A 23,720-nucleotide genomic window follows, 5' to 3' on the forward strand; every position below is an offset into this window, starting at 1 on the left:
AACGAGCCCTTCTCATCACGTGCTGGTGACTCATGAAGTATGAATCACAGGACTCACCCCCACACTGTTGAGAACAAAATGTGAATGAGGACATGTGAACATGTGTACATGTTGGCATGCTCCTCAGCCTCTGATGAAGGAGGAGGCTGTTTCTCTGTGTTTATCCCTCCGGCTGGGAAAAGACGTTGCTATTTTTTTCAGCGTTTAAAAAGTTCACGTTGCACTGCAAAAAAATGGAGGGCCTCATGACGAGTCACGGCAGGATCAGACTGGAGCAGCGTTCCCTCTCTCAGATATGTACTGGGAGAGCTTGCCAGACTCTTACTGGCAGCTTCTCCTCTTAAAGCTGCTAAAAACAAAAAACTGTTTTGGTTCAAGCTCCTTTATTGTGTCTCAATCTGGGTGATTAAGAGTCGACTTTTTCTGTGTCATGCTCTTTGTTTTCTTGAAATTCTCTATCTATCTATCTATCTATCTATCTATCTATCTATCTATCTATCTATCTATCTATCTATCTATCTGCAGACAATATGGTATTATCACTGCCTTAGAAAATGTATGTACAGTATGTTCATGATAATTGAGAGGCAGGTCAAAGTGGATTTCCCCTGCAGGCTCATCAGGGTCAGTATCCTGGAGCTGCCACTTCAAAATGAGAATTGAGTGGGAGGTCATAGAAACCACTAGAACATGTCATACAACCCAGTTTACACGCACTGATCTCCAAACAGACACGTCTTAACCACTCAACAAAGACTATTAATTAATTAGAACCAACCAAATAAGACAGAAAGAAACAGATATCCTAAAGGTTTTGTTCCACAGTTGGCCCAGGATCACTTTTAGATACTGTTGAATGTATTTAGCTTCAATGTCTGCCACACAGCCGGGAGGGGGGTAAACTCCATTGCAGACCTAATTGAGTGCTTTTGTTTTCAGTTTAAACCCTGATCTTGACACTGACCCAGACCCTGATCCTGCTTTCAAACACTGCTGCACTTTCACAGGTGAGTGCCCCCCCCCCCGCTGCGAAGGACACCCACATAGGGAGAAACAGACAGTGTCAAACAAAGCCTGTGAATGTCTGCTGAAAATTATAACTATGGTTGGTTTAGGTACAACTTACAAGTAGCTCAAAGAAGGTTAAAGTTATAAAGTTAGTGGGAGGCTTGGCCTGTAGTAACAGGTTGTAACATGGTTGTGTGGCTGACCTGCTGTAATAGGCCCTTACAGTAAACCAGCTCTCAGATTAACAATATGATGCTGGATGTTATTTCTTTTGTAGGTGTTTGATTCGTGAATAAAATCCCTGAAGTTAAATGAGCTTATTACGCAGAGCTGCAGCATGTTGTGCAGCTGTAACACAGCGTTTGTGACGTTACATCCGCTCGTGCCAACATGCGTCACACAGCCTGTCTTACCTTCATACCATGCAGTCAGACAGTTTATGGAAAACTAGAAATAGAACTTGAAACTTACTTGTCGCTGCCTGTTTCAGTGCTGACACCATCCTTCTTCTTCAGTTGTTCGTCCAGCTCGACGGCGCCTTCAGTTTTCGCACAGTACGAGCGGCGGAACGGGGCGGCGCAGGGCGCGGCGCGCAGAGCGGGGCGGCGCGCGGCAGCGGCAGCGGCATGGAAGATCTTCAGTTGAGTAGACGGAGATCTGACATCAACGGAGGCGGTGCCGAAGCAGCGGCGGCGGGTCGGCAACCACGTCTTCTGTCTAGAGCCGGACAAGGGATGCTTGAGGGTGGCTTCAAACAGCTTCAGCACTGTCGGGGACCTAAACTGTAACATCTCAATCCTGTCAATCCAATAAGAGATAAAGTCGTAGCTCCAAATAAATCCCGTAAAAGCTGAAGGTGAGTGAAGAACTGTCTCGAAGCACGTTGAGAGTCTGAGCGCCGATGACTCACAGATGCCGGCGTCCTAAGATAAATAGAAGAGCATCACACGCCCCGCCGCTGCTATTGGTGGAGACGAGGTGAGGTCCCGCCTTCAAAGACCGATTATGGCACCCTATTGGAGCATCTTCATATCCAACAAAACCCGTCATGGTTGCGTTTCAGACAGTAGGAATATTGAACCTCCTAGTCCAGACTTCTGTAGCCTGTTACAATGTCATTGATATGGCCATGACCGCTGCACCCTTTACTGCCTATAGATAAAATGTACTACTGTATTATTACTGTATTATTATTATTACTATTATCATTATTATTATTACTATTATTGAATTAATAATAATAATATTTTTCAGTTAATTATGATGGTTGTCATTGTACCAACACAGTTTTATATTTTAGATAAATGATAACTTTATTCACCCTGATATGTAATAACAGCAGGTTAGACAGGTATTACACATGAAAACATAATCCACAGTAAATATATTTAAACATACAGAAATATACAAAATTGTAACAATATTAACATTGATACAGTGTCTAGGAGGATATACATTAGAAGAATATCCCAGATATGTACTTCAATGTAAATAATGTCTGTTTAAATTAAATTATCCCTTGTGCTATTATTACAAATCATAGACACAATGAAACCAATCACAAAGGCTATAATTACTGTAATGTATTTTAATAGTAATATCTGTGTATCTTATGTTACATACAAGCAAGCGTCTTCCTGTCCACCTGACAATTCATTGTACTGAAAATACACTTCTGTTGGAAACAGGAACTTTAAGCAATACAAGCTACCAGTATCTGCTTCTAGTTTTATACACTGGGGTTATTTTTTACTGATTTATTGTATTAACCCAAAGTCATATCAACATCCAATCTGTTACCCAATACATTTGTTTAATATTGTCGATATTTAGTATGCTAAACATGAAAACACTTAAAATTATCGTCTATATATTTTCAGCTGTCTTTTTATATTTTCACGTCTTCATCCCTTTATCCATCGTCTCTTCCTCCTCAGGCGCTCCTTTGTGTTTCCAGTCATCAAACTACAGCAGCAGTCTGTCTTCATCATGACCACTGACATACCCGGGACTCTGTCATGTCATATTACTTCTACATGATTATTTTGGTATTTATTACTTGCTTTTGTCACCTTATTTCAACTCTTGTCACTTTAGACTCAATTTATCACTTAATATGTCTCAATACCCTTTGTAGTTTTTAGTGTATAGTTAAGATCTAAAATGGTTCGTAGTTTAATTAATACTTGCTTATAATAGTTGTAAATACATAATACATTTCACTTGATAGGCTATTCTTCTTCCCTTTACTGCATTAACACTTTCATTTCCCCGCTGGTGATCAATAAAGGATTATCACTTTTTTTACGTGTGCACAGATATTAAATATATTGTGTTTTAAACATTGTATGCATTTTCCACTAACAGTTTTGAAATCACATAACCTACACAGATCAACAGTTTCATCGTAGACTGTAAATATTAGAGTTTTAGCTGTAGTTTTGGACTGTGGGCATGTTTTGCCCTAAACTGAGTCTGTCAGGCAGATTGCGCCTCCAGAGAGCTTCTCTGGTCCAATGAAGGACGTCAGGGTAGGGCCTCGACTATGTCCTGGGCCCATGGGCTGCAAGTACTGGGCCTGATATTGTGAAGAAGGCGTGTTCTTTTACCACACACACAAAAAAGGGAAGTCCCTGACAGCCTTTGTTCAGGGCAGCACAATTCCCTGATTCTTGCAACAGCTCTCCACGTCGTCTGCTGTCTCCAAACGTCACTCTTCAGAAGTTGCCACGAATGCAGAGCGGAATGATGTGGAAGTTGTTGAGCTGCGCGCTGTGCCTCTTTGTCTCCTCACAGATCACTTTGTGCTCTGTCTCTGCTGCTGCAGATAATCCGGACGGAGAGGTCAAGATTGAAGTTTTATTCAAGCCCGAGCAGTGCAGCCCAAAGAGCAAGAGAGGAGACCTGGTCAACGCGCACTATGACGGGTACCTGGCCAAGGAAGGCACCCAGTTCTACTGCAGGTTGGTGCTTTGAAAGGGAAATGAAATCATCTTTACAAGGGTCACTTAATGCTTTGACAGTCTACATGCAGAAACCTTTTGACTCTCTTATTGTGGAGCTGAAGTGAGTGATCAATGGTCACTGGAGGCTTCACTTTACATACCAAGTCAAAGGCTAATTATTATTCATGTATGTGTAAAGTGAGCCCATGAACCTCTGAAATTCAGTGACATACAGTTAATTCTTATATGATTGAAGACTTCTACATGTCAGCAGTCTTCACCTGGATCCATGAAGCGTTCAGGGACTGTAGGAATATTCCCATGAGAGAAGAATAAAGGGGGCTGAAAGATCCGCCCATGCATCTTCAGATTCAGTAAGCAGCTGTATATTCCTTGTTTGTGAATGTCTTTTTGTATTGTTTCTGTTGTAGTCGGTCGGACAAAGATGGCCACCCTCAGTGGTTTGTGCTGGGTGTTGGACAAATCATCAAGGGCCTGGACATCGGGATGACAGATATGTGTGTTGGAGAGAAACGAAAAATCACAGTTCCACCTTCCCTGGCCTTTGGTGAAAAGGGCAAAGGTGAGTAAATACAACAGTCCCTGTTTTTTTTGTTTTTTTACAGCTCTACATATTTGATGAATATTGCTTCACTGTACAATTAAATTAAATTGTTATTGATGCAGTTTTAATAACGTGAAATGTTCATGGTCTCAGTAATTACTATGATTTCATTAGAGGAGAGCTGGGAGTTTTTGTGTGTTTAAGACCTGGAACAAAATGTGTGACAATAGAAAATAAAATGTTTTGCTGCAAACACTCTCAAAGCTTACTTTTGAGCTTCAAAAAACAAAGTAAATATACATACGGAACATGCATATGCAAACACATGTTAATATCAGGTGTTTTATGTGTTCCTGTTTTTTTCCCCCAAGCTGCCTTCATGCTGTCTTGTCTTCTTTTACAGCTCTTTAGTTGAAAAGGTCTCACACCACCACACAGTGCTTGTTCCTCGTCCTCGCCTGGCATGTACTGTGAAGCATGCACACAGGTTTACAGGTCTCTACTTTCTACTTCCTCGCATGCATAGAAACACTTTCAGAAACTTGACTAACAGCTAGTTAACTATAGACAAGGAATCCTCCCAAAACTGGGCTCGTTGAATGTTGGAGATCACGCAGTGCAGGGTGATCTGATGGTTGTGTCGTCTCCTCACTTGGGGGTTTGCAGGTTGTGCATGCTTTTATTGCTTCTGGAGCCGTTTGAATTACAAACATGCACATGTTTATCTCCTGTTGGCTGAGTGCTGCTGTCTTCTTCACTCTAAAAACTGTTCCTATAACAAGCGTTTGGTTTAAACCTCTGGGCTAAGTCTCCTTTAACACAGCATGATATTCTTTTCTTTTTCTTTTTTTTCATTTCTTCCACATTTAGAGTTAAATAGACAATAAAGCAGGGCAGGCATCGATGATGGATGATAGACTCACAAGGCTTCCTGTTAGCCACGATAGAGCAGAATAAATGAGCATCCAGGCTCTGGTCTGAATACAGTAACCAGTGAGAGAGTGACGGTAACAATGCTTTATACGTGTAGTGTTAAAAATCAATGCTTATGTCACTTATTATCATTAATATGTATGGATTATGTCCTATACATTTTCCAGTGCAGATATAGCTGAACTGTCTTCTGACAGCTCCAGTCAGATACAGTTAGTAAAGATATTCCTCCCTGACACGTCGACAGCATTGAGATGTGATTGGGGCATTTTAATAGCCTGTGATGTTTTACAATCTTGATGTGCAGATCCGGTGCCGCCCAATGCTACAGTGGTATTTCAGGTGGAGGTGTACTCTGTGACCAGGGGGCCGCGCAGCATGGAGGCTTTTGCAGAGATGGACAGTGATAAAGACAAGGCTCTGACAAAGGAGGAGGTAAGAAGCAGGGTCGACCGATATGGGATTCATGGGAATGATCCTGATATTGTTATTGATATTGGAGAGAAAAAAAAGGTTTGGATAAATCGGATATCTTTCTTCGATCGATCTTCAATCTGTCGAGATACATGTTCAGTAGATTCACACATTTATTGTGTTTATGTGTCTGACACTCTGAAGAGTGATCATGCTTGTAATGATCCGTATAGCGCCCTCTGCTGGTGACAGAGAACAGCTCGTTTAATTTAACGGAACATAAATGAAATGTCAACTGGTGAATAAATCTCGTAATATCAGCGCGTATCTGCGATAAAATGATCCGATACAGCTCGTCAGTGGATAAGCTCCTATTGGCCGATAATCGAAAAGGAAGAAAGGATGACGGCATGATAAACAGATGACTTGTCTGATAAAGTTGGCTCTGGGCCAATCGGGGAAATGAGCTGCTATTCCTACATTGATTTTATGTAACTGAACAGTGTGTGCAGGAGCACACATCAAACCAGCAACTGTTCTAAAAGTCAAACTGGTTTATTATGAGGTTGTTTTTACATCATGACTGATGATTCTTCTGTTCTAAGACGAGAGCTTCAAACTTCTTATAAATAACAAAAATGTCTGTGAACCAAAGTTACCTTTCCTCATCGATCATTCAGCATCAAAGAGGCGCGTTTGATTTCTCTTATCTTTGCGTCATAAACTTCCTTTTGTTGTACGAGAGAGTTGTCAGGCTGTAGTTCTTGTAGTCCTCCGAGCTATTCTTCACAGCGGTGTGACCACGCCAGTATCAAGACTAAATACATACAGGGAAACCTTCATTTATAAATCATTTTCTACGTTATACTTACCGATGAAGGAATGTTATTTCACCAACAGAAGGGTCGCAAGTCCACATCTAGAGTCATGACAGCTCACTACATAAATCACAAAAGAAATAAATCACATGCTAATTATTCAGCACTAATGCAATCTGTAGCTCGTCAAACAGGACTGATTATGTAAGAGCACAGTTGTAGAAATACAACGTATGCCTGTTGTTTATTATTCCAGCCGATCAATAAATAAGTGTATTTGTCTCTAAAGGGTCAAAAGGATGAGCAGAGATGAGATGCATGCATGAAACACAGAACTGTACAAATTAAAAACACTCACTTAACGCACTGTGCAAATAACCACTCTCTACAGTGTAGAAGACAGATTTCAGTTCTCAGAGGAGTTTTTTGTTTTGTTTTGTGGAGTCTGAGAAGCTCCAGATGGCAGAAACTGAACATATGAAGGATGAACTGAACGCACTCTTTCTAATGAAGATCCAGCAGAGCTACAGTGCTGCAGAAATGAACACATGTTTTTTTTTTCCCAGGTGAAAGAGTACTTGAAACTGCAGTATGAAAAAGGAGGGAAGCCAAACGATGACCCCTTCTACGAGAAGATCATGGCCGATATTTTCCACAAGAACGACAAAGACAAAAACGGAGTGATCAGTGCGAATGAGTATAATATTTATCAGCATGACGAGCTCTAGTGTTTGATGCAGCACCGTTTATCTGCTTTGAGTTACTGAGAGAGAAAACAAGTGTACGTGAATGTTCTTACATCCTTTGAATGTGTTTCTATTTGTTGTTTTTAGTTATTTAAGTTTACAGGCTACATCACTTCTGGCTCAGTGAAAACTGAAACTCTTTTAGTGTCGCTTCAATAAGTGCCTAACTCCAAAAACAAGCAGTCATTATTACTCCTGTTCGGTTGGAAATCTTATTATTGTTCAAACATTATTTCAGTGATTATCACAAAGACACACTTGGTTTTACATATCAGACCTGTTTACTGATATATTGTGTAAGAGTCTCCAACATGCTGGAGCTGCAGCCTCCTCTGTAGTTGAACCTCTCTGAGTAGTTTCAGGGTGGATCGTTGTAAAAAGCAGACATGAAATAAAAGAGAGCTTTCGAAGCAGGCTGGTCAGTCTGTTTTCAGCACCACGTAATAAACGATTCAGAAAGGATTCGTAAAACTTAGATGTTTGTGAGAATGCCACTCATTTTGAGCGTTTGGGATGTTTCTCTCCCTCCTGTTTGTTTGTTGAAGTGTTTTATTGAACACACATTTAATCTTGCAGCACAAAGACAACAAAAGAGAATTGCACCATGTGGTCCAATCAGTGACAAGAAGAGCAGGGAGTTTTTTTTGTTTTTTTTGCCTGTGGATTTCCCGCCCTTTAATCTGCATTATTACAGGAGTGTAAATGTGTATTTATGGAGAAATGACCTTCATCACTCCCTTACAGTACAACAAGCCAATGATCAAGATAATGTGGCTGTGACGCAGAGGTTTGAACAGACCATGGCTGTGCTCTGTGTCTTTGTCAGACATGTTTACACATTTTTTTTACATCTGTGGTTTATTATCATTCACCTTTATCCAGCTGATGTTCTACCCATCACTGTATCAAGCTGATATATGATGCCATTAATAAAACACGTAAAAACAATAGTGTGTCACAGTTAGGATGCTTGTCTCCCCTTTACTCATACTGCTGATTTAATGGCTGTCAACCAACATAGACAAAGGTTTTGCATTACGTTTGTGAAAGTATAAAGGGAGAGAGGATAAACCTGATCTGGTTCTGTTCCTTTCTTTACTGAAATGTTCGAACACTAACATGATGTCCAAGTATTGCACATTCTGACATCAGTGTTTTCTGCTGATTGTTCCTGAATAAATGTATTTTATTTTGTCATTATTGGGTTGATTACTGAAGCAGATCCCACCTGTGTGGAGGGTGCAATAACAAAAACTAACCACTAGAGGGAAGTGTTTATCCATCCAAATGTGCAAGCGTTTACCTCAAAATGTTTTACTTCAGTATCCTCACTTGTTCATGTCTGATGAAGAGCGAGGGCCCGTAACGTTACATGTGATGAGGATTTACATTCACTTTGAATTAGAGCAGCTTCTGGTGCGCAGACTTGGTCTTTTTTTGTCGCCCACTCAATCATCATTGTGTCATCATCATGGATGTGTAATTTTGCTTTTGCCGTTTTCTTTTCTTAAATAATTGAAAGTAGGTGGTGATTCTAGAGTCTGTCGGGGCCCAAGACAAACATCAGTTTTGTGGGCCCTCCAACCAGCTTTCAGTGAATAATGCTGTAAGACAGACTCCCTTAGGGAGGTTTCATACTGTCAGCACAATCTGCAAATCATGGCTCGCTGCTTTACTTTGAAATGTGTCCGGCGGGACCCCTACTGGTCTGGGCCCCTAAGAAGTTGCCTGTCTGCCTTGCCTCTGTCCAGCGCCTCTGCTTGTTGGTGCCTTCAACCTCAACACGTTAACATTCAGGTTTTTTTCCTTATTCGGCGTGAATGCTGTAGGACTCATAAATACATAGTGGAACCCACCAGGAGGAAATCACTAATCATCTTTATTTCCTGTTTTTTTTAATCAGCTTAAACCCCTTTGTATAACTGTTGGGCTCACATGACTTATGATTGGAGGGTTATTGTTTCATATTTTCCACCACTTTCTATAAGTGGAAACGATTCATTCTGTGAAATGACTGAAATGATACTTCTATTGTTTCGAATAGAAAACAAAACCATTTCTGACAAAATAGCTGTTTATATAAAGTACAGACACAATGTTGAAATCAAGGGCTGACAGAAGTCTCTTTAACAGTAAGAAGCACACAGTGTGTCAGGTGGGGATCTTTATCTTGACTGACGGGAGCTGGATCCCTGCTGCCCTGACCTCTGCTGTCATGTCAACTCCCAGAGGTGCCCTGCAAAACAACAATTTACGTGAGCAAATGTTGGTTAAATCAGCAAATACAACCAGAGCAGTTTGGTTGGTATTTCCTTTAACTCGCATGGGAAATTTGAAAAACAATTTTATTCGATGTTTGCTTACTTTGGCTCGTAGCAGACGTCGACATTTGGAGGTAGGATCCCCTTTTCTTCTCTCAGGCGTTCAACACCGTTCCTGGTTGAAATAAAATGTGTTGGGTTTTTTTTAAATCGTGACCAAACGCTACATCGGGGCAAATTCGCTTGATAAGCATCAACTTCAAGTTTAACCGAGAGTCAGTAAACGCACCATGCAATCATCACTCCATTGTCGGTGCAGTATTTGGCAGGAGGGCAGAGCAGGCTCACTCCTTCCCTCTCAGTGATGACCGTCAGAGCTTTGCGGATGTACTGATTGCTGGCGACTCCTCCAGACACCACCTGTGACACAGACGTAATGAGGGAAATCTTTCACGCTATGCTCTTAATGTTGTCTGATTATAAGCCTTGAGTTATTAATGCCTGTCTGTAGCACTCAACAGCAAGCCTGTTTTGGGACAATTTGTAAAAATTGGTCATATTGCCCTGTCAAATTTTGTTTTAGTTTGAAAGGTTTTTAAACTGTATATGTATATTTATGCTCCTTAAAACACAGCTTCACAAATACATTTCTTCTTATTATTATTATGTTATGTTGTTCCTTTTCGAGATGATTTTTTTGGGGGGGCTCTTTGCCTTTAGGACGGAGTAGGAAACCAGGGAGAGAGAGCACAGTGAATTACATGCAGGAAAGAAGCCACAGGCCGGACTTGAACCTGGGACGTCCACCTGAAGGAGTACAGCCTCCGTACACGCAGCACGACCTAAACACTAGACCTGCATCTGGTGCTGTTATCTGAAGCTGTATCTGTGAATAAGAAGATCCCATTTGGGACCTTAAAACGACCTATCGATGTGTCTTGTTCTGAAGGGTGAGTCTTTACAGTGAATACACAGGGAGCCACTCACCAGGGTGGGGTTGCTGGATGGCAGCAGGTTGTTTGCTTTACAGAACAACACGGCCCGATGCGTTCGCTTGGCTAGATGAGTTGCGACTGTGTGCTGCGTGGCAGCGGCGATGTCATTCACGCACGACAACAGCGCCCCCTCTTCTATACCTGCAGAGGAACAAACAGAGGAGACATGTCGACGTTTTTAAAACACAAGGCTCTTCAAAGGTTTCTGTCAACACACAACACTGACGCTGAGAAAAAGGCAAAGTATTAAAGAAATAAACACGCTGTTTCTGTACACATGGATGACAAATATGACTTAAACTTTAACCTAAGCTGACAGATTTCATACAACATCTACAACACATTCAATCATGTTTTTAATGTTTTCACCCAGCTGCTTTCCATTCTGTAAAATAATGATGTTCTGTGCAGAAGTGTTGAAACAGTAAAACAATCTCATGATTGTCACACGTGAGTTGATCAGATCAGAATGATTGCTATAAAAATGATTCTGAAGACAGGAAAAGGGCTCATAGGCCGTGTGTGTGTTCTCGTTACCTTCCTCTTCCTCTTTCTTCTTTATTATCATTGTGACCTGGTTTCGTAACCCAGAGAAAGAAAAGCAGCAGTCATGTGTTTTTCCCATCGGTGTGGTTAAAGGGATGCTTGTCCTATCGCCGTCCTTTGCCAGCAGCTCTATCGCTCGTCCTCCACTCAGACCGGAGCACTGTGGGTGTTTTATGAGCGACAAACGTCTTGCTACCTGTGAATACACGAAGAACATTTGTTTGTTTGGTTGTTGTCACAAAAGGAACACTGTGTTCAAAGTCGTATTTTAGAGTGGAGGTCCTACTTTATCCAGTGCGTCCCCTGGAGCTACATCCAGACTGTGACCAAGGAGAAGAAAGTCGTCAACTCCTCGAGCCACAGCGAGGAGCGAGTGACCGCCAGAAACCAGCAGAACCAGAAAGGGGAAGGGGACCGGCTGGAGCATCCTGACGGTCAGGGCGTGAGCCTCCATGTGGTGGATGGGGATGAACGGCTTGTTGTGCTGCCTCACAAACTTCCGACTGAAGTCCACGCCGATGCCGAGGCTCAGGGCCATGCCGGGCTTCACTGTGGTGGCCACAGCTGAGAGCTGGCACGGGTCCACATTGCTCCTCTCCAAAGCTTCCTGGACCACACGCTCGATGTGTTCCCTGTGGAGCTGCTGTGCCACCGGGGGGATGATCCCTCCAGTCCTGCAGTATTCGAGAGGACAGAAGAAATGTCAGAGCACACGTTAAACCAATAAGACAGATGAAGGGGCACAGCTCACCTGAGATGGACTTCAGTCTGTGAATGCAGAGACTCTCCCAGGATGTGTCCGCTCTCATCCAGCACAGCAGCTCCAGTGTCATCACAGCTGGTCTCGATGCCCAGAACCAGTCTGGAGCAAGTCCTGTCCCCTCCCCATGAAGGACTCAACCAAACTGTGTTTCTGAGCTTCAGCAGCCTCTGAAGGATTTTCACTTCAGTAGGAAACATAGCCATGAACTTGACTTAAAATGGGCTTTCAGGTAAAAGTGACGTCACCTTGGTTCACCTTGACTTTGACATATAAACAGCATCATATTAGCTTTCAGAGCAACAAACTAAGAAAGAGAAAACACAAAATAAATACTACACAAAGCAGAAAGCTCTATGACACTTTGCCCCAAACGCTCCTAAAGCCGGAGGACTGCGTCACATGTAAATAATTCCGTGCTCAAACAAGTCTATAACCAATCACTGGTTCAGTTCCTACCTGTCTGAAATACAGGATTAAAAATGTGAGTAACAAATTAAACCTTATATGTGCCTGATGAATTGAATATAAACATTTACCAAATCAATATGTGAACAGTGCTTCAGAGAAGAAGAAAAAGCACAGGTCAGGAAGTCGTTGCTTTGTTCGCAGGGGACGACATTTGACGCTGCACAGGTCGACCAGCATGGAGTGGAGAGGCTAACCACCGAGCATTGAGGAAACTGTGTTTTCATCGGATTTAAAAGAGGTAACATGTCGTGTTTAAGTCACTGGTTGTTAGGATAGTTTGTCTTTATACAGTTTTAATAGTTAAACACTGCGGAGGGTGTGCTGCATTTACGGGACGCTGAAATGTGGGACTTTAGACAACCCACAGAGTGAAGCACGAATACAGCAGAATATCGGAGGTGATTTTGGTTAAGCTGCTCCTACATTTACAACAGGCACTCCTTTTATTACAACATGTATGTAACAATTGAATTGACTGTACTTTACTTGGTATTATCTTGTAATTATCTTGAATATTGAGGGATCATCCGTGAATGGTGATCTGGTGGATCATTAAAAAGGGAAACCACAAAAAAAAAACTAACAAGAAAAATCTGCTTAAAACTCAATTTGTAAGTTTAATTAGTATGTGCTAATACGTAGTTTGAATTTGCAGTATTTTTAGAGTACAGGAGCAAAAAGGCACCATTATTTACCTGCAGACAATCTAACAGGTATCCTCTGTTATTACAGGCAATGATGGACTTGTTTTAGACTATAAACTAATTTAGAATATGTAGCTGCCTTGTATTTCTTGTTATAGAGTCATAAAGAGTTTACTTCAGGGTTTGAGGCTCATACTTCTGCTCTTACACAGACATGTAGAGATCAGTCGATTAATGTCAGTCCCAGTTTTTCCTGTTGTATTTCCCTCAAAGTGCTGTGGGACTGTAAACCCTCTTAGCCGGTGTGAGCCCTTTTAAAATCTTGGGTTTTAATGAGCATTTCATGTTGACTTTTCTGAAGGAGGCATGGAGCACTCTGCTCGTACTTTGGAGGATTTGAAGCAATTTATCATAAAAGATGCTCCACCGACGGTGCATTACATCCCAGATTTCATATCGGAGGATGAGGAGGCCTACCTTCTTCAGCAGGTGTACAGGTCTCCAAAAACCAAGTGGACCCAGCTGTCGGGCAGAAGGCTTCAAAACTGGGGAGGGTTACCACATCCTAAAGGCATGTTATCGGAAAAGATCCCCGACTGGCTCCACACGTACTGTGAGAAGATATCCGCTCTGGGTGCATTCAGCGGCAAAACAGCCAATCATGTGTTGGTGAATGAGTACAAACAAGGAGAGGGGATTATGCCACATGAGGATGGTCCTCTTTACCACCCGACTGTCACCACCATCAGCCTCGGCTCTCACACCCTCCTCGACTTCTACGCACCAGTCAGCAGCCTGGAGGACGACGACGCACCGCAGACAGAGGAGAGCCGCTTCCTCCTCTCGCTGCTGGTGAAGCCCCGCAGTCTTCTGATCCTGCAGGATGAAATGTACCAGCGCCTCCTTCATGGCATCCGGCCCCGCTCCCAAGACACGCTGACGGACAAGGTGGTGAACGTGTCCGCCGCGGGCGCTCTGGTGGGAGAGACGCTGAGCAGAGGCACTAGAGTGTCGCTGACCATACGACATGTGCCGAAAGTTATAAAAACCAAATTCATGTTGGGGAGGAAATGAAGAAAGACTGTTTGTCCTGATACTAACTAATGTCAAGCTTCTCCTCCGTGCTGCTTTATGAATGACATCTTCCATGTGTCTTTACTAGAGCTTTCTTAAAATGACGTGCTGCCTCACGTGATCTCACCTGGAGCTGTAGTCGTCTTTCTGGACATTATCAAGTACTCTTATTAACAACTGTTAAAATGATTTATGGTTTATGTCTGACATGTTTCCAGGAGGATCTTTGACCACGGTGGTGTCGTTAAGAATCTTTGACCACATTCGATTTTCTTATCAACACAAACAAGTGTAGCTGATGTTTACTTTTTGGATGATTATTTTATTTCTGAAATTGTCGAACACAAGTTTGTGTTTTTGATTGAGTCACTTTTTTTTTTCAGCACTACATCCATGAAATAGTGATTTTTTGGTCATCTACCTTCTTCTTATTTTAGAGTTTTATTAAAGGGCTACAAAGAAAAGTCCAACAATGTGCAAACAAGGCTTTCATAACAGTGGTCGACTTAAGCTTGCTTTGTTTCATCTGATGAGTAAAACCTGACAAGTTAGTTCAACTTAAACTATTTGAGGAAACCGATTGCCTTGAACTATTTAAGTTTACTGACTTAAATAAAATAAGCAGCAGACATGGTTTTAGATTCAAGTAAAAGTGCTTAAAATGTCAAAGAGCTCTGACAGAACACTTACAGTCAAACATGGACTGATGATAAGTGGGACTGGGTCAGGTCTCGATGTCAAAGTAACAAACTGAGAATAATAACAAAATACTCCTGCACCAGACTTCCTGCTTGAATATTATACATCATGGAAATTGATGATTGCAATAAATGTGCACATCCAGTGTGTCATGAATTAACCCGAGTATGTGTATGTTTTTTTTTTAAGTGTGTGGTGTAATAATGATGATTTATGGAGAGTGGAGGTTTATTATAGGTCATTGGGTCACTTTTTTTTTTTTTAGAGTAATACATCATTGCAAATCAGTTCTGAAGAGTCTTGTGAATGGAAGCTGTTGGTTTAGTTTGTGAAAGTCTTTGTCCTCCTCAGCTCTGCTCTCAACATGCCCAGGATTTTGTTTGACTATGGTGTGAACTCATTTCTCACAGGAGAACAGCAGAACAATGGAGCCACAGACCAAACGCTGGAAAGGCTCCGAGTGTGACTCCTCCGACTCCTGGGTTGCTTATCCTGTACTGTCAGATGAGCGATCACAAGACGTGGAGCTAATAGAGGCGTTTGCTGCACCCGTTGTCAACAAGAAGGAGACATCTCGACTGATCCGCGAGCTGAGCAGCCTTTACCCGCTGAGCAGCCTTCAGCACATCAAGAGGGTCCGAGCGGTGAAGGAGAAGGGAAGTCCTCACCCTCTGGAAGTCCTGGTGTGCCTGGTGAGCGACGCTCCAGACATGAAGGAGGTCACCATCCAGTCCCTGCTCCCCTCACATGGACTTAACTTTGATGGATTGGGTGAACCTTTTGTGGTTAAGGTCCCTGCGCGCCCTCCTCTGACCCGACCCCAGTTCGAGCTGGCGACCAAACACTGGCCCACCTCCTTTCATGAAGACAAACAGGTGACCGTCGCCCTGAGAGGAGAGCTGTTCGGCCCGTCTCAGAAATCCCTCATGCACAAGTACATGACGTGTGCCCTGAACGCAGCTAAGGCAGGGCAGGAGTCGGGCATGGAGGCGGTGGGTGCGGTGGTGGTCGACCCCGTGGAGGAGAGAATCATCGCGGTGGGTCATGACTGCAGAGGTCGCCACCCTCTTCACCACGCCGTGATGGTCTGCATCGACCTGGTGGCTCGGAGTCAAGGTGGAGGATGTTACTCCTTTGACGGACACCCTGCTTGTTCATTTAGTCCAGCACCAAACTCGGACACGACCTCTAAAGATCCTGAGCCGGCGGCGAGCTCTCAGCCCTACATATGCACGGGGTATGACTTCTACGTGACCAGAGAACCGTGTGTCATGTGTGCCATGGCGCTCGTGCACTCCAGAGTCGCTCGTGTCTTCTACGGCGCTGCGTCTGCTGACGGGGCGTTGGGGACCAAATATAAAATCCACACCCAGAAAGACCTTAACCACCGATTTGAGGTTTTCAAAGGAGTCCTGAGGAAACAGTGCGAGGATCTGAAGAGTTCAGACGAGCGCATCTCCAAAGAGAGTTTGCAGGAAACGAGATAAGAAAGACATCAGGCACGTAAGCGTGTTGTAGTTATCGTGTGTGAGGAAGGAATAAAGCTTTGGCTTGTTTTATAATAAAATGTTGAACATGGATGTGGTTATTGTAATTAGAGGACGTGTACACCTGTAGGTGGATCACGCTTTAAGGAAGAGCTGCTGAGTGTAAAGGTCTAGAAGAGAAGTAGAATAGAAATCCTTAACTGTCATACAACATTAGAAATGATTGACCTTAAAGTGCACGAGGTCGAGCCGTGAGCCGCTGCAGCCGTCTTGAAATAACTAAATTGTAATCTATCTTCACGTTGCTCTCAGCAGCATTAACCTGCAGAGAGGTGACGCATTATTCGCAGTTGATTATTGTACAACTATATGTGTAGATGCAGAGACAGCAGCAGCCATTTAAACACACGTCGTAACAGCTGCGCTCACTCGGAGACGCAGCTGCAGAGAACATTTATTTTTAATGCATGAGGTTTTTTCACACATAGAGCGGTTATCACCTTTCACCTACAATAACCAAACAATACGAACAGTTCATAACAAATGCACTCTAAAACTGGTTTAGCTTGTTGGCGATTATCCGCGCGTCGAGTTCTGTACAGGAAGTAGTTGTTTACAGCCGACCGACATGGATCATTCAAACTCTGTTTAATCACAGCGTCTTGTTTTTATTGAAGGATGTCTATTTGTAGTCATAATCTGATCTTTAGGCTAAGTTGAGTTTTAAAAGTTGGAAAGGAAGTGTTGTGTTGATAAAGGTCACGCTTATTGATGTGTTGCCCAGATTTATATTGTTCCTGTGCAGTTTAAGACACTGAGTCATCACTGCTGTTCTTCCTTGCATGTGTTCAATACTCGAGTTAATGTCAGGATTATCTGTGTTACTTCTTAGGTCAAAGGTCAACTGTAGGGACAGCTGAGCTCTGATCATGAGAACTACTCTTATTTTATTTTTTTTTGCAGGTTGAGAAATATTCTCTAATCACTGTTCAACTAGATCATGTAAAGACTCAAACTCTTTAGTTTTAAGTCCCTAAAAGGTTCAACACAAAGAAACAGGCAAAAGAGTGAGAGCACTCGGAGGGCACCGATGTTTTAATAAGATTTAGAACAAGAAATATCAGGAGTACTATGAGCTACGGCCAAACAAAGCAGGACTCGCTGCCTTGATAATAAACAAAATAAAAAAAACCCCCAAAAAAGTCAGAATCTAAAGAAAGCAGCTACATGAATATAAGTTCATCACAGACCTCTCCGAGTAAACACTTAATCTGACAAGAATTATTTGTCTCGTTTCTACATACAGGACACAAAACATTCACACACAACAAAAACTGTACAATGAAAAAAGCCTGCCCTTTTCTGATTGACGTACAAATAGGAAAATGATTCAAACACTGAGGACATCATGCAAAGAAACAGGAAATGATTCTACTTTCCACCGTGCATGAACACGTTTGACACTCATTACAAAATGAGAGTGTGCCGATTGACAGCGAGTCGCCCTCGATAAGTAAACATCTTTGAAAAATACATCTGGGGACATCTTTGTGGCTACAAACGGACTCGTACTCACACACTGTGTTGCCATGACAACTGGAGGGAAAGACAGAAATAAAGTCAACCGAAAAGCCTCACCGACGCCTGGGCCAGCCCGGGTCCATGCAGGCCAAAAATACATCCTTAAATATTCACTTAAGTTAGTAATGCATATGGCATCCTGTTTCTTCTGAACCCCGACGCATCGAAACAACAACACTGACTTTTACACAAACTGTACAACTTCTTGGTTCACACGCCACGCAGGACTTCACCTCTGCTTCACACACACTCACTCAATACTTGTTAATACCGAAAAGTCTGACTCCGTGGAGCTGCGGCAGCTTCGGGATCAGGACGCTCAAAAGCGAAGCCGTGTTGACGATGAAGTGCGTCGTGTCGTACTTCGTGTAGAAACTCGCCAAGAAGTATCTGAGGAGCGAAAAGAGACGGATCGATGAAATGAAGGCAGGAAAAGAAAAGGACTACAAGTGTCATCATCTCCGTTTCTATGACGAATCCATTTACTTCTCCAGCTGTTGACAACAGATCACAATAACTACAAGTGTGACAGCCAGAAATGTTTATGACAGAGAATACGGTGGTTGTTATTTTCATTTTTTGAAGGTGGATTTTTGGGCTTTTTGTGCCTTTATTAGAAGAGAGGGGACAGAGAGTAGAGTCAGAGAGAGAAGGAGCCACAGGTCAGATTCAAACCCAAGCCGCCCGCCTGGAATACTCCAGCATGTGTACACGGGGCGCGCACACTAACCACTAGTCCCCCAGCGCCCTCTGATCGTGGTTTTAAGATTGTTTTATTTTTTGTTTTATTATTTGATCCCCAGCTACAGAAGACACACAAACTGTGTGTCCTTGGGTAGGACGCTTAACTCCAAGTTGCTCCCTCTTCTTCGTTGGTGTCTGAACTCGTATGAATGAATGGGATTAGTTACTTGTTACTAGCGGACTCTTACAGTCAGTGTGAGAATGTGTAAATGTGACCTGCGGTGTCGAATTCACCATTTATCAACATGTAAAACACTAAAGAGTCCTCCTCATTCGATCAGCTTTAACTCAAATGTTTTATCATGTAACTGTAAAGTGCAGCGTTGGCACCAAGTCCACTGGCATGTAATCCTCTTTGATAGCAGCTTTCCAGCTGGAATAATGCAACCTTTAAGTCCCAATCCTCTGACATAAGGTCGACCTGTCCAATCTATTTATTCAGGCCCAATGAAACGCTCCGATGCTTTAACGTCTCACCTGCTCACACTCTTCACGTCTCTGTGTAGAGCGGCAGATGAGTCGCACGAGGACGACAGAGGAAGACGGCTCGATACGGTTAGCAACGACAACCCTGTTCTGCAGCATACATGGCGAGGAAGCAGAGCACACTCACACAGTTTGGGGGAGCTGTTTAGCCTTTGTTTTATTTATTTTTTTTATTTAGGTGGAAACTGAAAAGAAACGGAGTTACTTTCGAGGGTTTCCAAAGTTTCCCACCTCAGATACAAGTGTGTAAACACTGCTGTTTATACTTGTTGGCTTACATTTATTACTTTCTTGTGTAAACACGAGTTTGAAAATAATCCATTTCATTTCCATCATTTCCTAAATAAGTGGCTGATAATCACCACAGGCCTTTATGTCATTATTCATATGTTCATAAGTTGTATTTTTGGGGCCTTCCTTGGACAGGACAGCTGTAGAGAGAAGTGAGAGCATGGTGCACGCAGCATCACTCCGAGGTGATACTGCACCCATGATCGGATGATGAAGACGTGCCCTTTTCACATCTGACTGTCAGTGTGAACTGCTCTCAATAATCTGTCAGTATTAAAACAGAATCGTAGCATTTTTCTTACGTACAGAATGATCGGAGAGATGGTGAAGAACTTTCTGGAGGAAGTGAACTGAACTCCGTAGTCCAGCTGTTCCCAGTGTGTGAGAAGTCTGGCTTTCCCTTGGTCAGGGGTCTCAAAGGGCGTGCCTTTCACCGCATGCATGAACACATACATTCCCTGTGGAGACAAAAACAATCCTGACGCCTGGGAAGAAGAAGAGCATTTCATGCTGACAGAATTATGTGACTGCTCTCTTAAAATGGATTTTAAAAAAGGCCAATCAGCCAACAATGTGACCCAGTACTTGTAGAAGGGTTCAGTGATTTGTGCTGATAACATCTGTTTGACTCGAGAGAGAGAGTGAAACCACTCGCTGCGGGCCGCTCTGAGAGGTTTGGCTGCATCTGCAGAGCTTTTAAATCAGATAGTCGATGTTGTTGACGCTGATGAATGACTCGGTTTTCTATCTTGGGGTCGAGGCTCATTTCCAAACACATGCCGCCAAATCAAAACACAGGAATGCAGCTATATATGGAGAACCTGCATTACAGAGGGACCAAGTAATCAAACTAAACTACTGGCATTCCTCCAGCTCATAATCAGCACACTGCTGTTGTATTGTGTGAAAACAAAAGGCCATAGTTGACCTCGGTGGTTACTGTTAATAGCCTTCCGCATTGGCCGCGATACAGAATGCTTGTTAGCTGCTCCGAGCTTGCACAACTTCATGATGTCACACACATCGACTTTGTTTCTTTATGGAGGCCAGCTGGGTAACAATGAAAGGTCAGAGGTTTTTTTTTTTGCCACAGACTTCATGGGCAGAGAGGAAATGATCATGATAGGTCATGCATCAGGCTGCCAAAATCAAATAGATAAAAATAAACAAACAAAAAAGAGGCTATCTGAATAAGTAAACACAGAACAGGCAGCGCTGAAGGTAACAGACACCTGGCTGCTTAATGCAAGATTCATTCGGCTCGGCAGACTCCGGCTGACTTTCAAATTCACCCTGGCACTAAACCGCTTTATTTATCTAAAAGTTATTTGTCCTCCATCTGCTCGGTGTGGTTCATGGCTTTGGCCCCGTGAGCAGCAGTGACAGAGTGAGAGTGGAACTTACAAAGTTGTGTATTACGTTGGTGAGAGTCCACACCAGCGGCACGCTGAAGAAAGGAATGCTCAAGAGCACAATGTGAAGTATGCCGACACCGAGTGCATAGGTCAACCAGATCCCCCGACTGTTCATGACCCGAGTGTTTGGGTTCACCTCGCTGTGTGCCACACCCACGTTCATTCTGGTCTGAGGACAGAAAACACATGTTCACATTCTGCACAGCATCTGTGTGTGTGTGTGTGTGTGTGTTCTTTCTGCCTTCACTGTGTGATAATGATGTGTGTCGTGTGTGATGCAAACATTTGGACGTCTGTAATCTGTGTGAAAATCCTCATCTTTGACATTAAAAAACCCCGAGACGACACCAAAGAGAAATCCTGCAGTGAGATGGCCCGAAGGTCTGCGAAATGTCACAAATGAACCGAGAAAAAAAGAGAACATTATCTTTAAGAAAGATTGTAAGAGTGCAGGCTGTGTGTGTGTGTGTGTGTGTGTGTGTGTGTGTGTGTGTGTGTGTGTGTGTAGATTTATAAAGATCTGCAAACCCCTGACTAAGCATTTCACCAAAGCTAAAGTCGGGGGCTCTACGCTCGTCCATGAGTCGTTCTTTGCTCAGCTGTGAGTGTCATCATAACTGTGGACATGAAAGGGTTAATGCATCAGGATATTAAACTCGGGTATCTTCTGTGTCCTCTCTCACTGTCCCAGCAGACACGTCACAACATCACCAGTTAACTGTCTAAAACGTGTGCTTGTGCAGCTTCTTTATTTCCTTAACTTGACATTATGAAAACTTGTTACACAAGCTCTGAATCCTCCAAACGTGTGACAGCAAACCGCTGACTGCACGCCGCCTTACTAAAAGCACAGGATGTCTTCTTTTCTTCACAGTGTACCTTCATTTAAAGATAAATATCGAAGTTCAGTTTCAGCACTTTGTCCCTCCTGCAAGTCTGGATGTGATAGCAGACAAACTATCTGGTCGCACTTTGCCCTCTGGCACATATTCAGCAGCCAGGCTCGATTAAAGAAAGCGTACAGGAGCTTAAGATGCATCCATTTAAGGCAACAATGACTTTGTGTTTAATCCCTAAAGCCTGGCTCATGCCCGCACAAGAAGAAGTCCACGCTCACATTTTGACAGCAGGGTGACAATTTCACATAAAGATATTTTCCAAAGTCAAATAAATAAAAGTCAACAGCACAGTGACTGAGGAGTGTGTTTGTTTGTCGTTGCATGAATCCTCGAGCTTCCTGCTTTCATTTGTTGTTTTTCTTTTTGCTTGATGGCTGTGATTGTTTGAGTATGGCGTCGGCTCTCGTGTTTATACGCATGTCTTCTTAATTTGTTTGGTTTTATGTGATTTGTTTTTAACTTGTGTGAAGAACTTTTTAAACCAAAAAAAAAAAAAAAACTTCTCCAACAAGAAATATCACATTATTATCAGTCTCCTGACATGAGGCGAAACATTGCTCATCACAAGTAGGGCAAGTATTTGACTTACCCCTCATGAATTCTGGATGCTTCCTTTGATACATATTGAGAGATGTATTGTTGCACCATGAAGAAGCAGTTAATAACACAACTGATCATAAGATCAATTACTTGTAGGAGGTTTTTGCAACTATGACCCTGAGTCCATAGAATAAGTGTGATTGATCTGACACCAATAATAATAACACTACTGATTACTTTAAAGCTGACTGTTAACATGATGACAAACAGACTGAGTATAGATCTATATCTAGATGTGATCTGTTCTTTAAAGTCCATCGAGACTTGAGAAGCAGCTTTGTAAACATGAGACGATCCTTCACATGCTCTCACACACACACACACACACCATGCTCACACACACACACACACAAACACACACACCACTATTCAGCCTATACAAGTTGCTCTGTGTCGTTACAGTCAACAGAAAACGTGAACTAGAAATGTAACATGTAGAACTTACACAGCCAGCGTTGCAGCCTCACAGGTGGAGGTATTTATAGAAACAGCTGCTACGGAGAGAAATGGGTTATCTCCTTGTTGATGTGTGCAGAAAGCCTGACCCGACCGGAAGTAGACGAAGTTACATCGACACAGCAGAATATTGCCTCCCCTTTTTTTGTCTTCTCAGGCAGCAATAAAAAAAAAAAAGGATGAAAATAAAATGACACACATTGATTCGAGTGAATTATTACAGAAAATACAACTTTATTTGGTTTCCAAGACGACAAAAGTAGAAAACAGAAAGACCTATACCTCATTAATTTGTTGATCATTTTAGTGAAATTTCATATTCACAAAGCCACATTTAGTAACTAAACCTTCTTTTATTGCTTTTGGTAAGGAAACGAAACACTACATGAAAACTAGGATTATAAAAATAAGAAAGCTGCTAAAACCACTTCAGTATAATTCTCTGTATTAATGACTGTTTGCTTGTTCCTACTATCTGTATTGTATAGGTTACATAAAGATTTCTTCCAAATATATATACATGTAGAAATTACAACTCTTATCCACATTTCTCTCTGAATCTAACATTTTATGGCAAAGTATTATGGCAGCATGAAACGATGATACAAGCAATAATAGTTGAATAAAGTTAAAGTAAGGTGTGATATTATTAGATCAAAGTCATAAATGTAAAAGATTGAAGTCCTTTATTTATTTAAGAGACCAATGTTAAAAAGTCGTATCCCAACATTTACAAGGATAAAGCCGTTAATATATATATTGTTATTATTATAGGGCGTGTGGACTCCACACGCCCCACACTCCTCTAGACAGATGGTCTACTACCTCCTTTTCAAATGTTGTCCCCTTCAGGGGCCCATGATGATAAAAATACTTAAACAT

At 42.4% G+C, this 23,720-nt stretch overlaps 6 protein-coding genes across 9 annotated transcripts in view; 3 read left to right on the forward strand and 3 right to left on the reverse strand.

Annotated features, from left to right (window-relative positions):
* LOC306832380 (glutaminase kidney isoform, mitochondrial-like) overlaps nt 1-2,135 on the reverse strand; it is a 28,846-nt gene extending 26,711 nt beyond the window's left edge. The window contains exon 1 of one of the 2 annotated variants that reach the window (XM_079357023.1): nt 1,480-2,128. In XM_079357023.1, the coding sequence (XP_079213149.1) occupies nt 1,480-1,799 (320 nt within the window). In that variant the 5' untranslated portion in view covers nt 1,800-2,128. Of the gene's footprint in view, nt 1-1,479 lie in introns of both variants that reach the window. The other variant, XM_079357024.1, reaches the window with a different exon arrangement.
* Nucleotides 2,136-3,645: 1,510 nt separating this feature from the next.
* Nucleotides 3,646-8,577, forward strand: fkbp7 (FKBP prolyl isomerase 7). Its single transcript, XM_079356904.1, has 4 exons — nt 3,646-3,971; nt 4,385-4,536; nt 5,759-5,886; nt 7,250-8,577. The coding sequence occupies exons 1-4, from the start codon at nt 3,742-3,744 to the stop codon at nt 7,409-7,411; spliced, it is 672 nt and encodes a 223-aa protein (XP_079213030.1). The 5' UTR covers nt 3,646-3,741; the 3' UTR covers nt 7,412-8,577.
* Nucleotides 8,578-9,485: 908 nt separating this feature from the next.
* Nucleotides 9,486-12,401, reverse strand: osgepl1 (O-sialoglycoprotein endopeptidase-like 1). Its single transcript, XM_079358478.1, has 7 exons — nt 11,983-12,401; nt 11,518-11,905; nt 11,223-11,427; nt 10,678-10,826; nt 9,980-10,110; nt 9,794-9,865; nt 9,486-9,665 (listed from the first exon to the last, which is right to left on the reverse strand). Exons 1-7 carry the CDS (start codon nt 12,195-12,197, stop codon nt 9,581-9,583), a joined length of 1,245 nt encoding a protein of 414 aa, XP_079214604.1. The 5' UTR covers nt 12,198-12,401; the 3' UTR covers nt 9,486-9,580.
* Nucleotides 12,402-12,593: 192 nt separating this feature from the next.
* On the forward strand, nt 12,594-16,459 carry adat3 (adenosine deaminase tRNA specific 3). Its single transcript, XM_079358479.1, has 2 exons — nt 12,594-12,700; nt 15,290-16,459. The coding sequence occupies exon 2, from the start codon at nt 15,305-15,307 to the stop codon at nt 16,364-16,366; it is 1,062 nt and encodes a 353-aa protein (XP_079214605.1). The 5' UTR covers nt 12,594-12,700; nt 15,290-15,304; the 3' UTR covers nt 16,367-16,459.
* On the forward strand, nt 13,473-14,180 carry alkbh6 (alkB homolog 6; the record flags this gene model as incomplete). The annotated part of the gene is made up of 1 exon (XM_079357989.1): nt 13,473-14,180. The coding sequence occupies one exon, from the start codon at nt 13,473-13,475 to the stop codon at nt 14,178-14,180; it is 708 nt and encodes a 235-aa protein (XP_079214115.1).
* A 975-nt stretch (nt 16,460-17,434) lies between the features above and the next one.
* ormdl1 (ORMDL sphingolipid biosynthesis regulator 1) lies at nt 17,435-22,971 on the reverse strand. 3 transcript variants are annotated; one of them, XM_079358481.1, is made up of 4 exons: nt 22,832-22,971; nt 20,873-21,052; nt 19,775-19,926; nt 17,435-18,337 (listed from the first exon to the last, which is right to left on the reverse strand). In XM_079358481.1, the coding sequence occupies exons 2-4, from the start codon at nt 21,044-21,046 to the stop codon at nt 18,202-18,204; spliced, it is 462 nt and encodes a 153-aa protein (XP_079214607.1). In that variant the 5' UTR covers nt 21,047-21,052; nt 22,832-22,971; the 3' UTR covers nt 17,435-18,201. The 3 variants fall into 3 exon arrangements, with proteins under 3 accessions (XP_079214607.1, XP_079214606.1, XP_079214608.1); XM_079358480.1 differs by having other exon boundaries at nt 22,828-22,970; XM_079358482.1 differs by lacking the exon at nt 22,832-22,971 and adding an exon at nt 22,372-22,821.
* Nucleotides 22,972-23,720: the final 749 nt, after the last annotated feature.

This window comes from Symphodus melops (assembly GCF_947650265.1).
Source record: "Symphodus melops genome assembly, chromosome: 12".
Taxonomy (NCBI): Eukaryota; Metazoa; Chordata; class Actinopteri; order Labriformes; family Labridae; genus Symphodus; species Symphodus melops.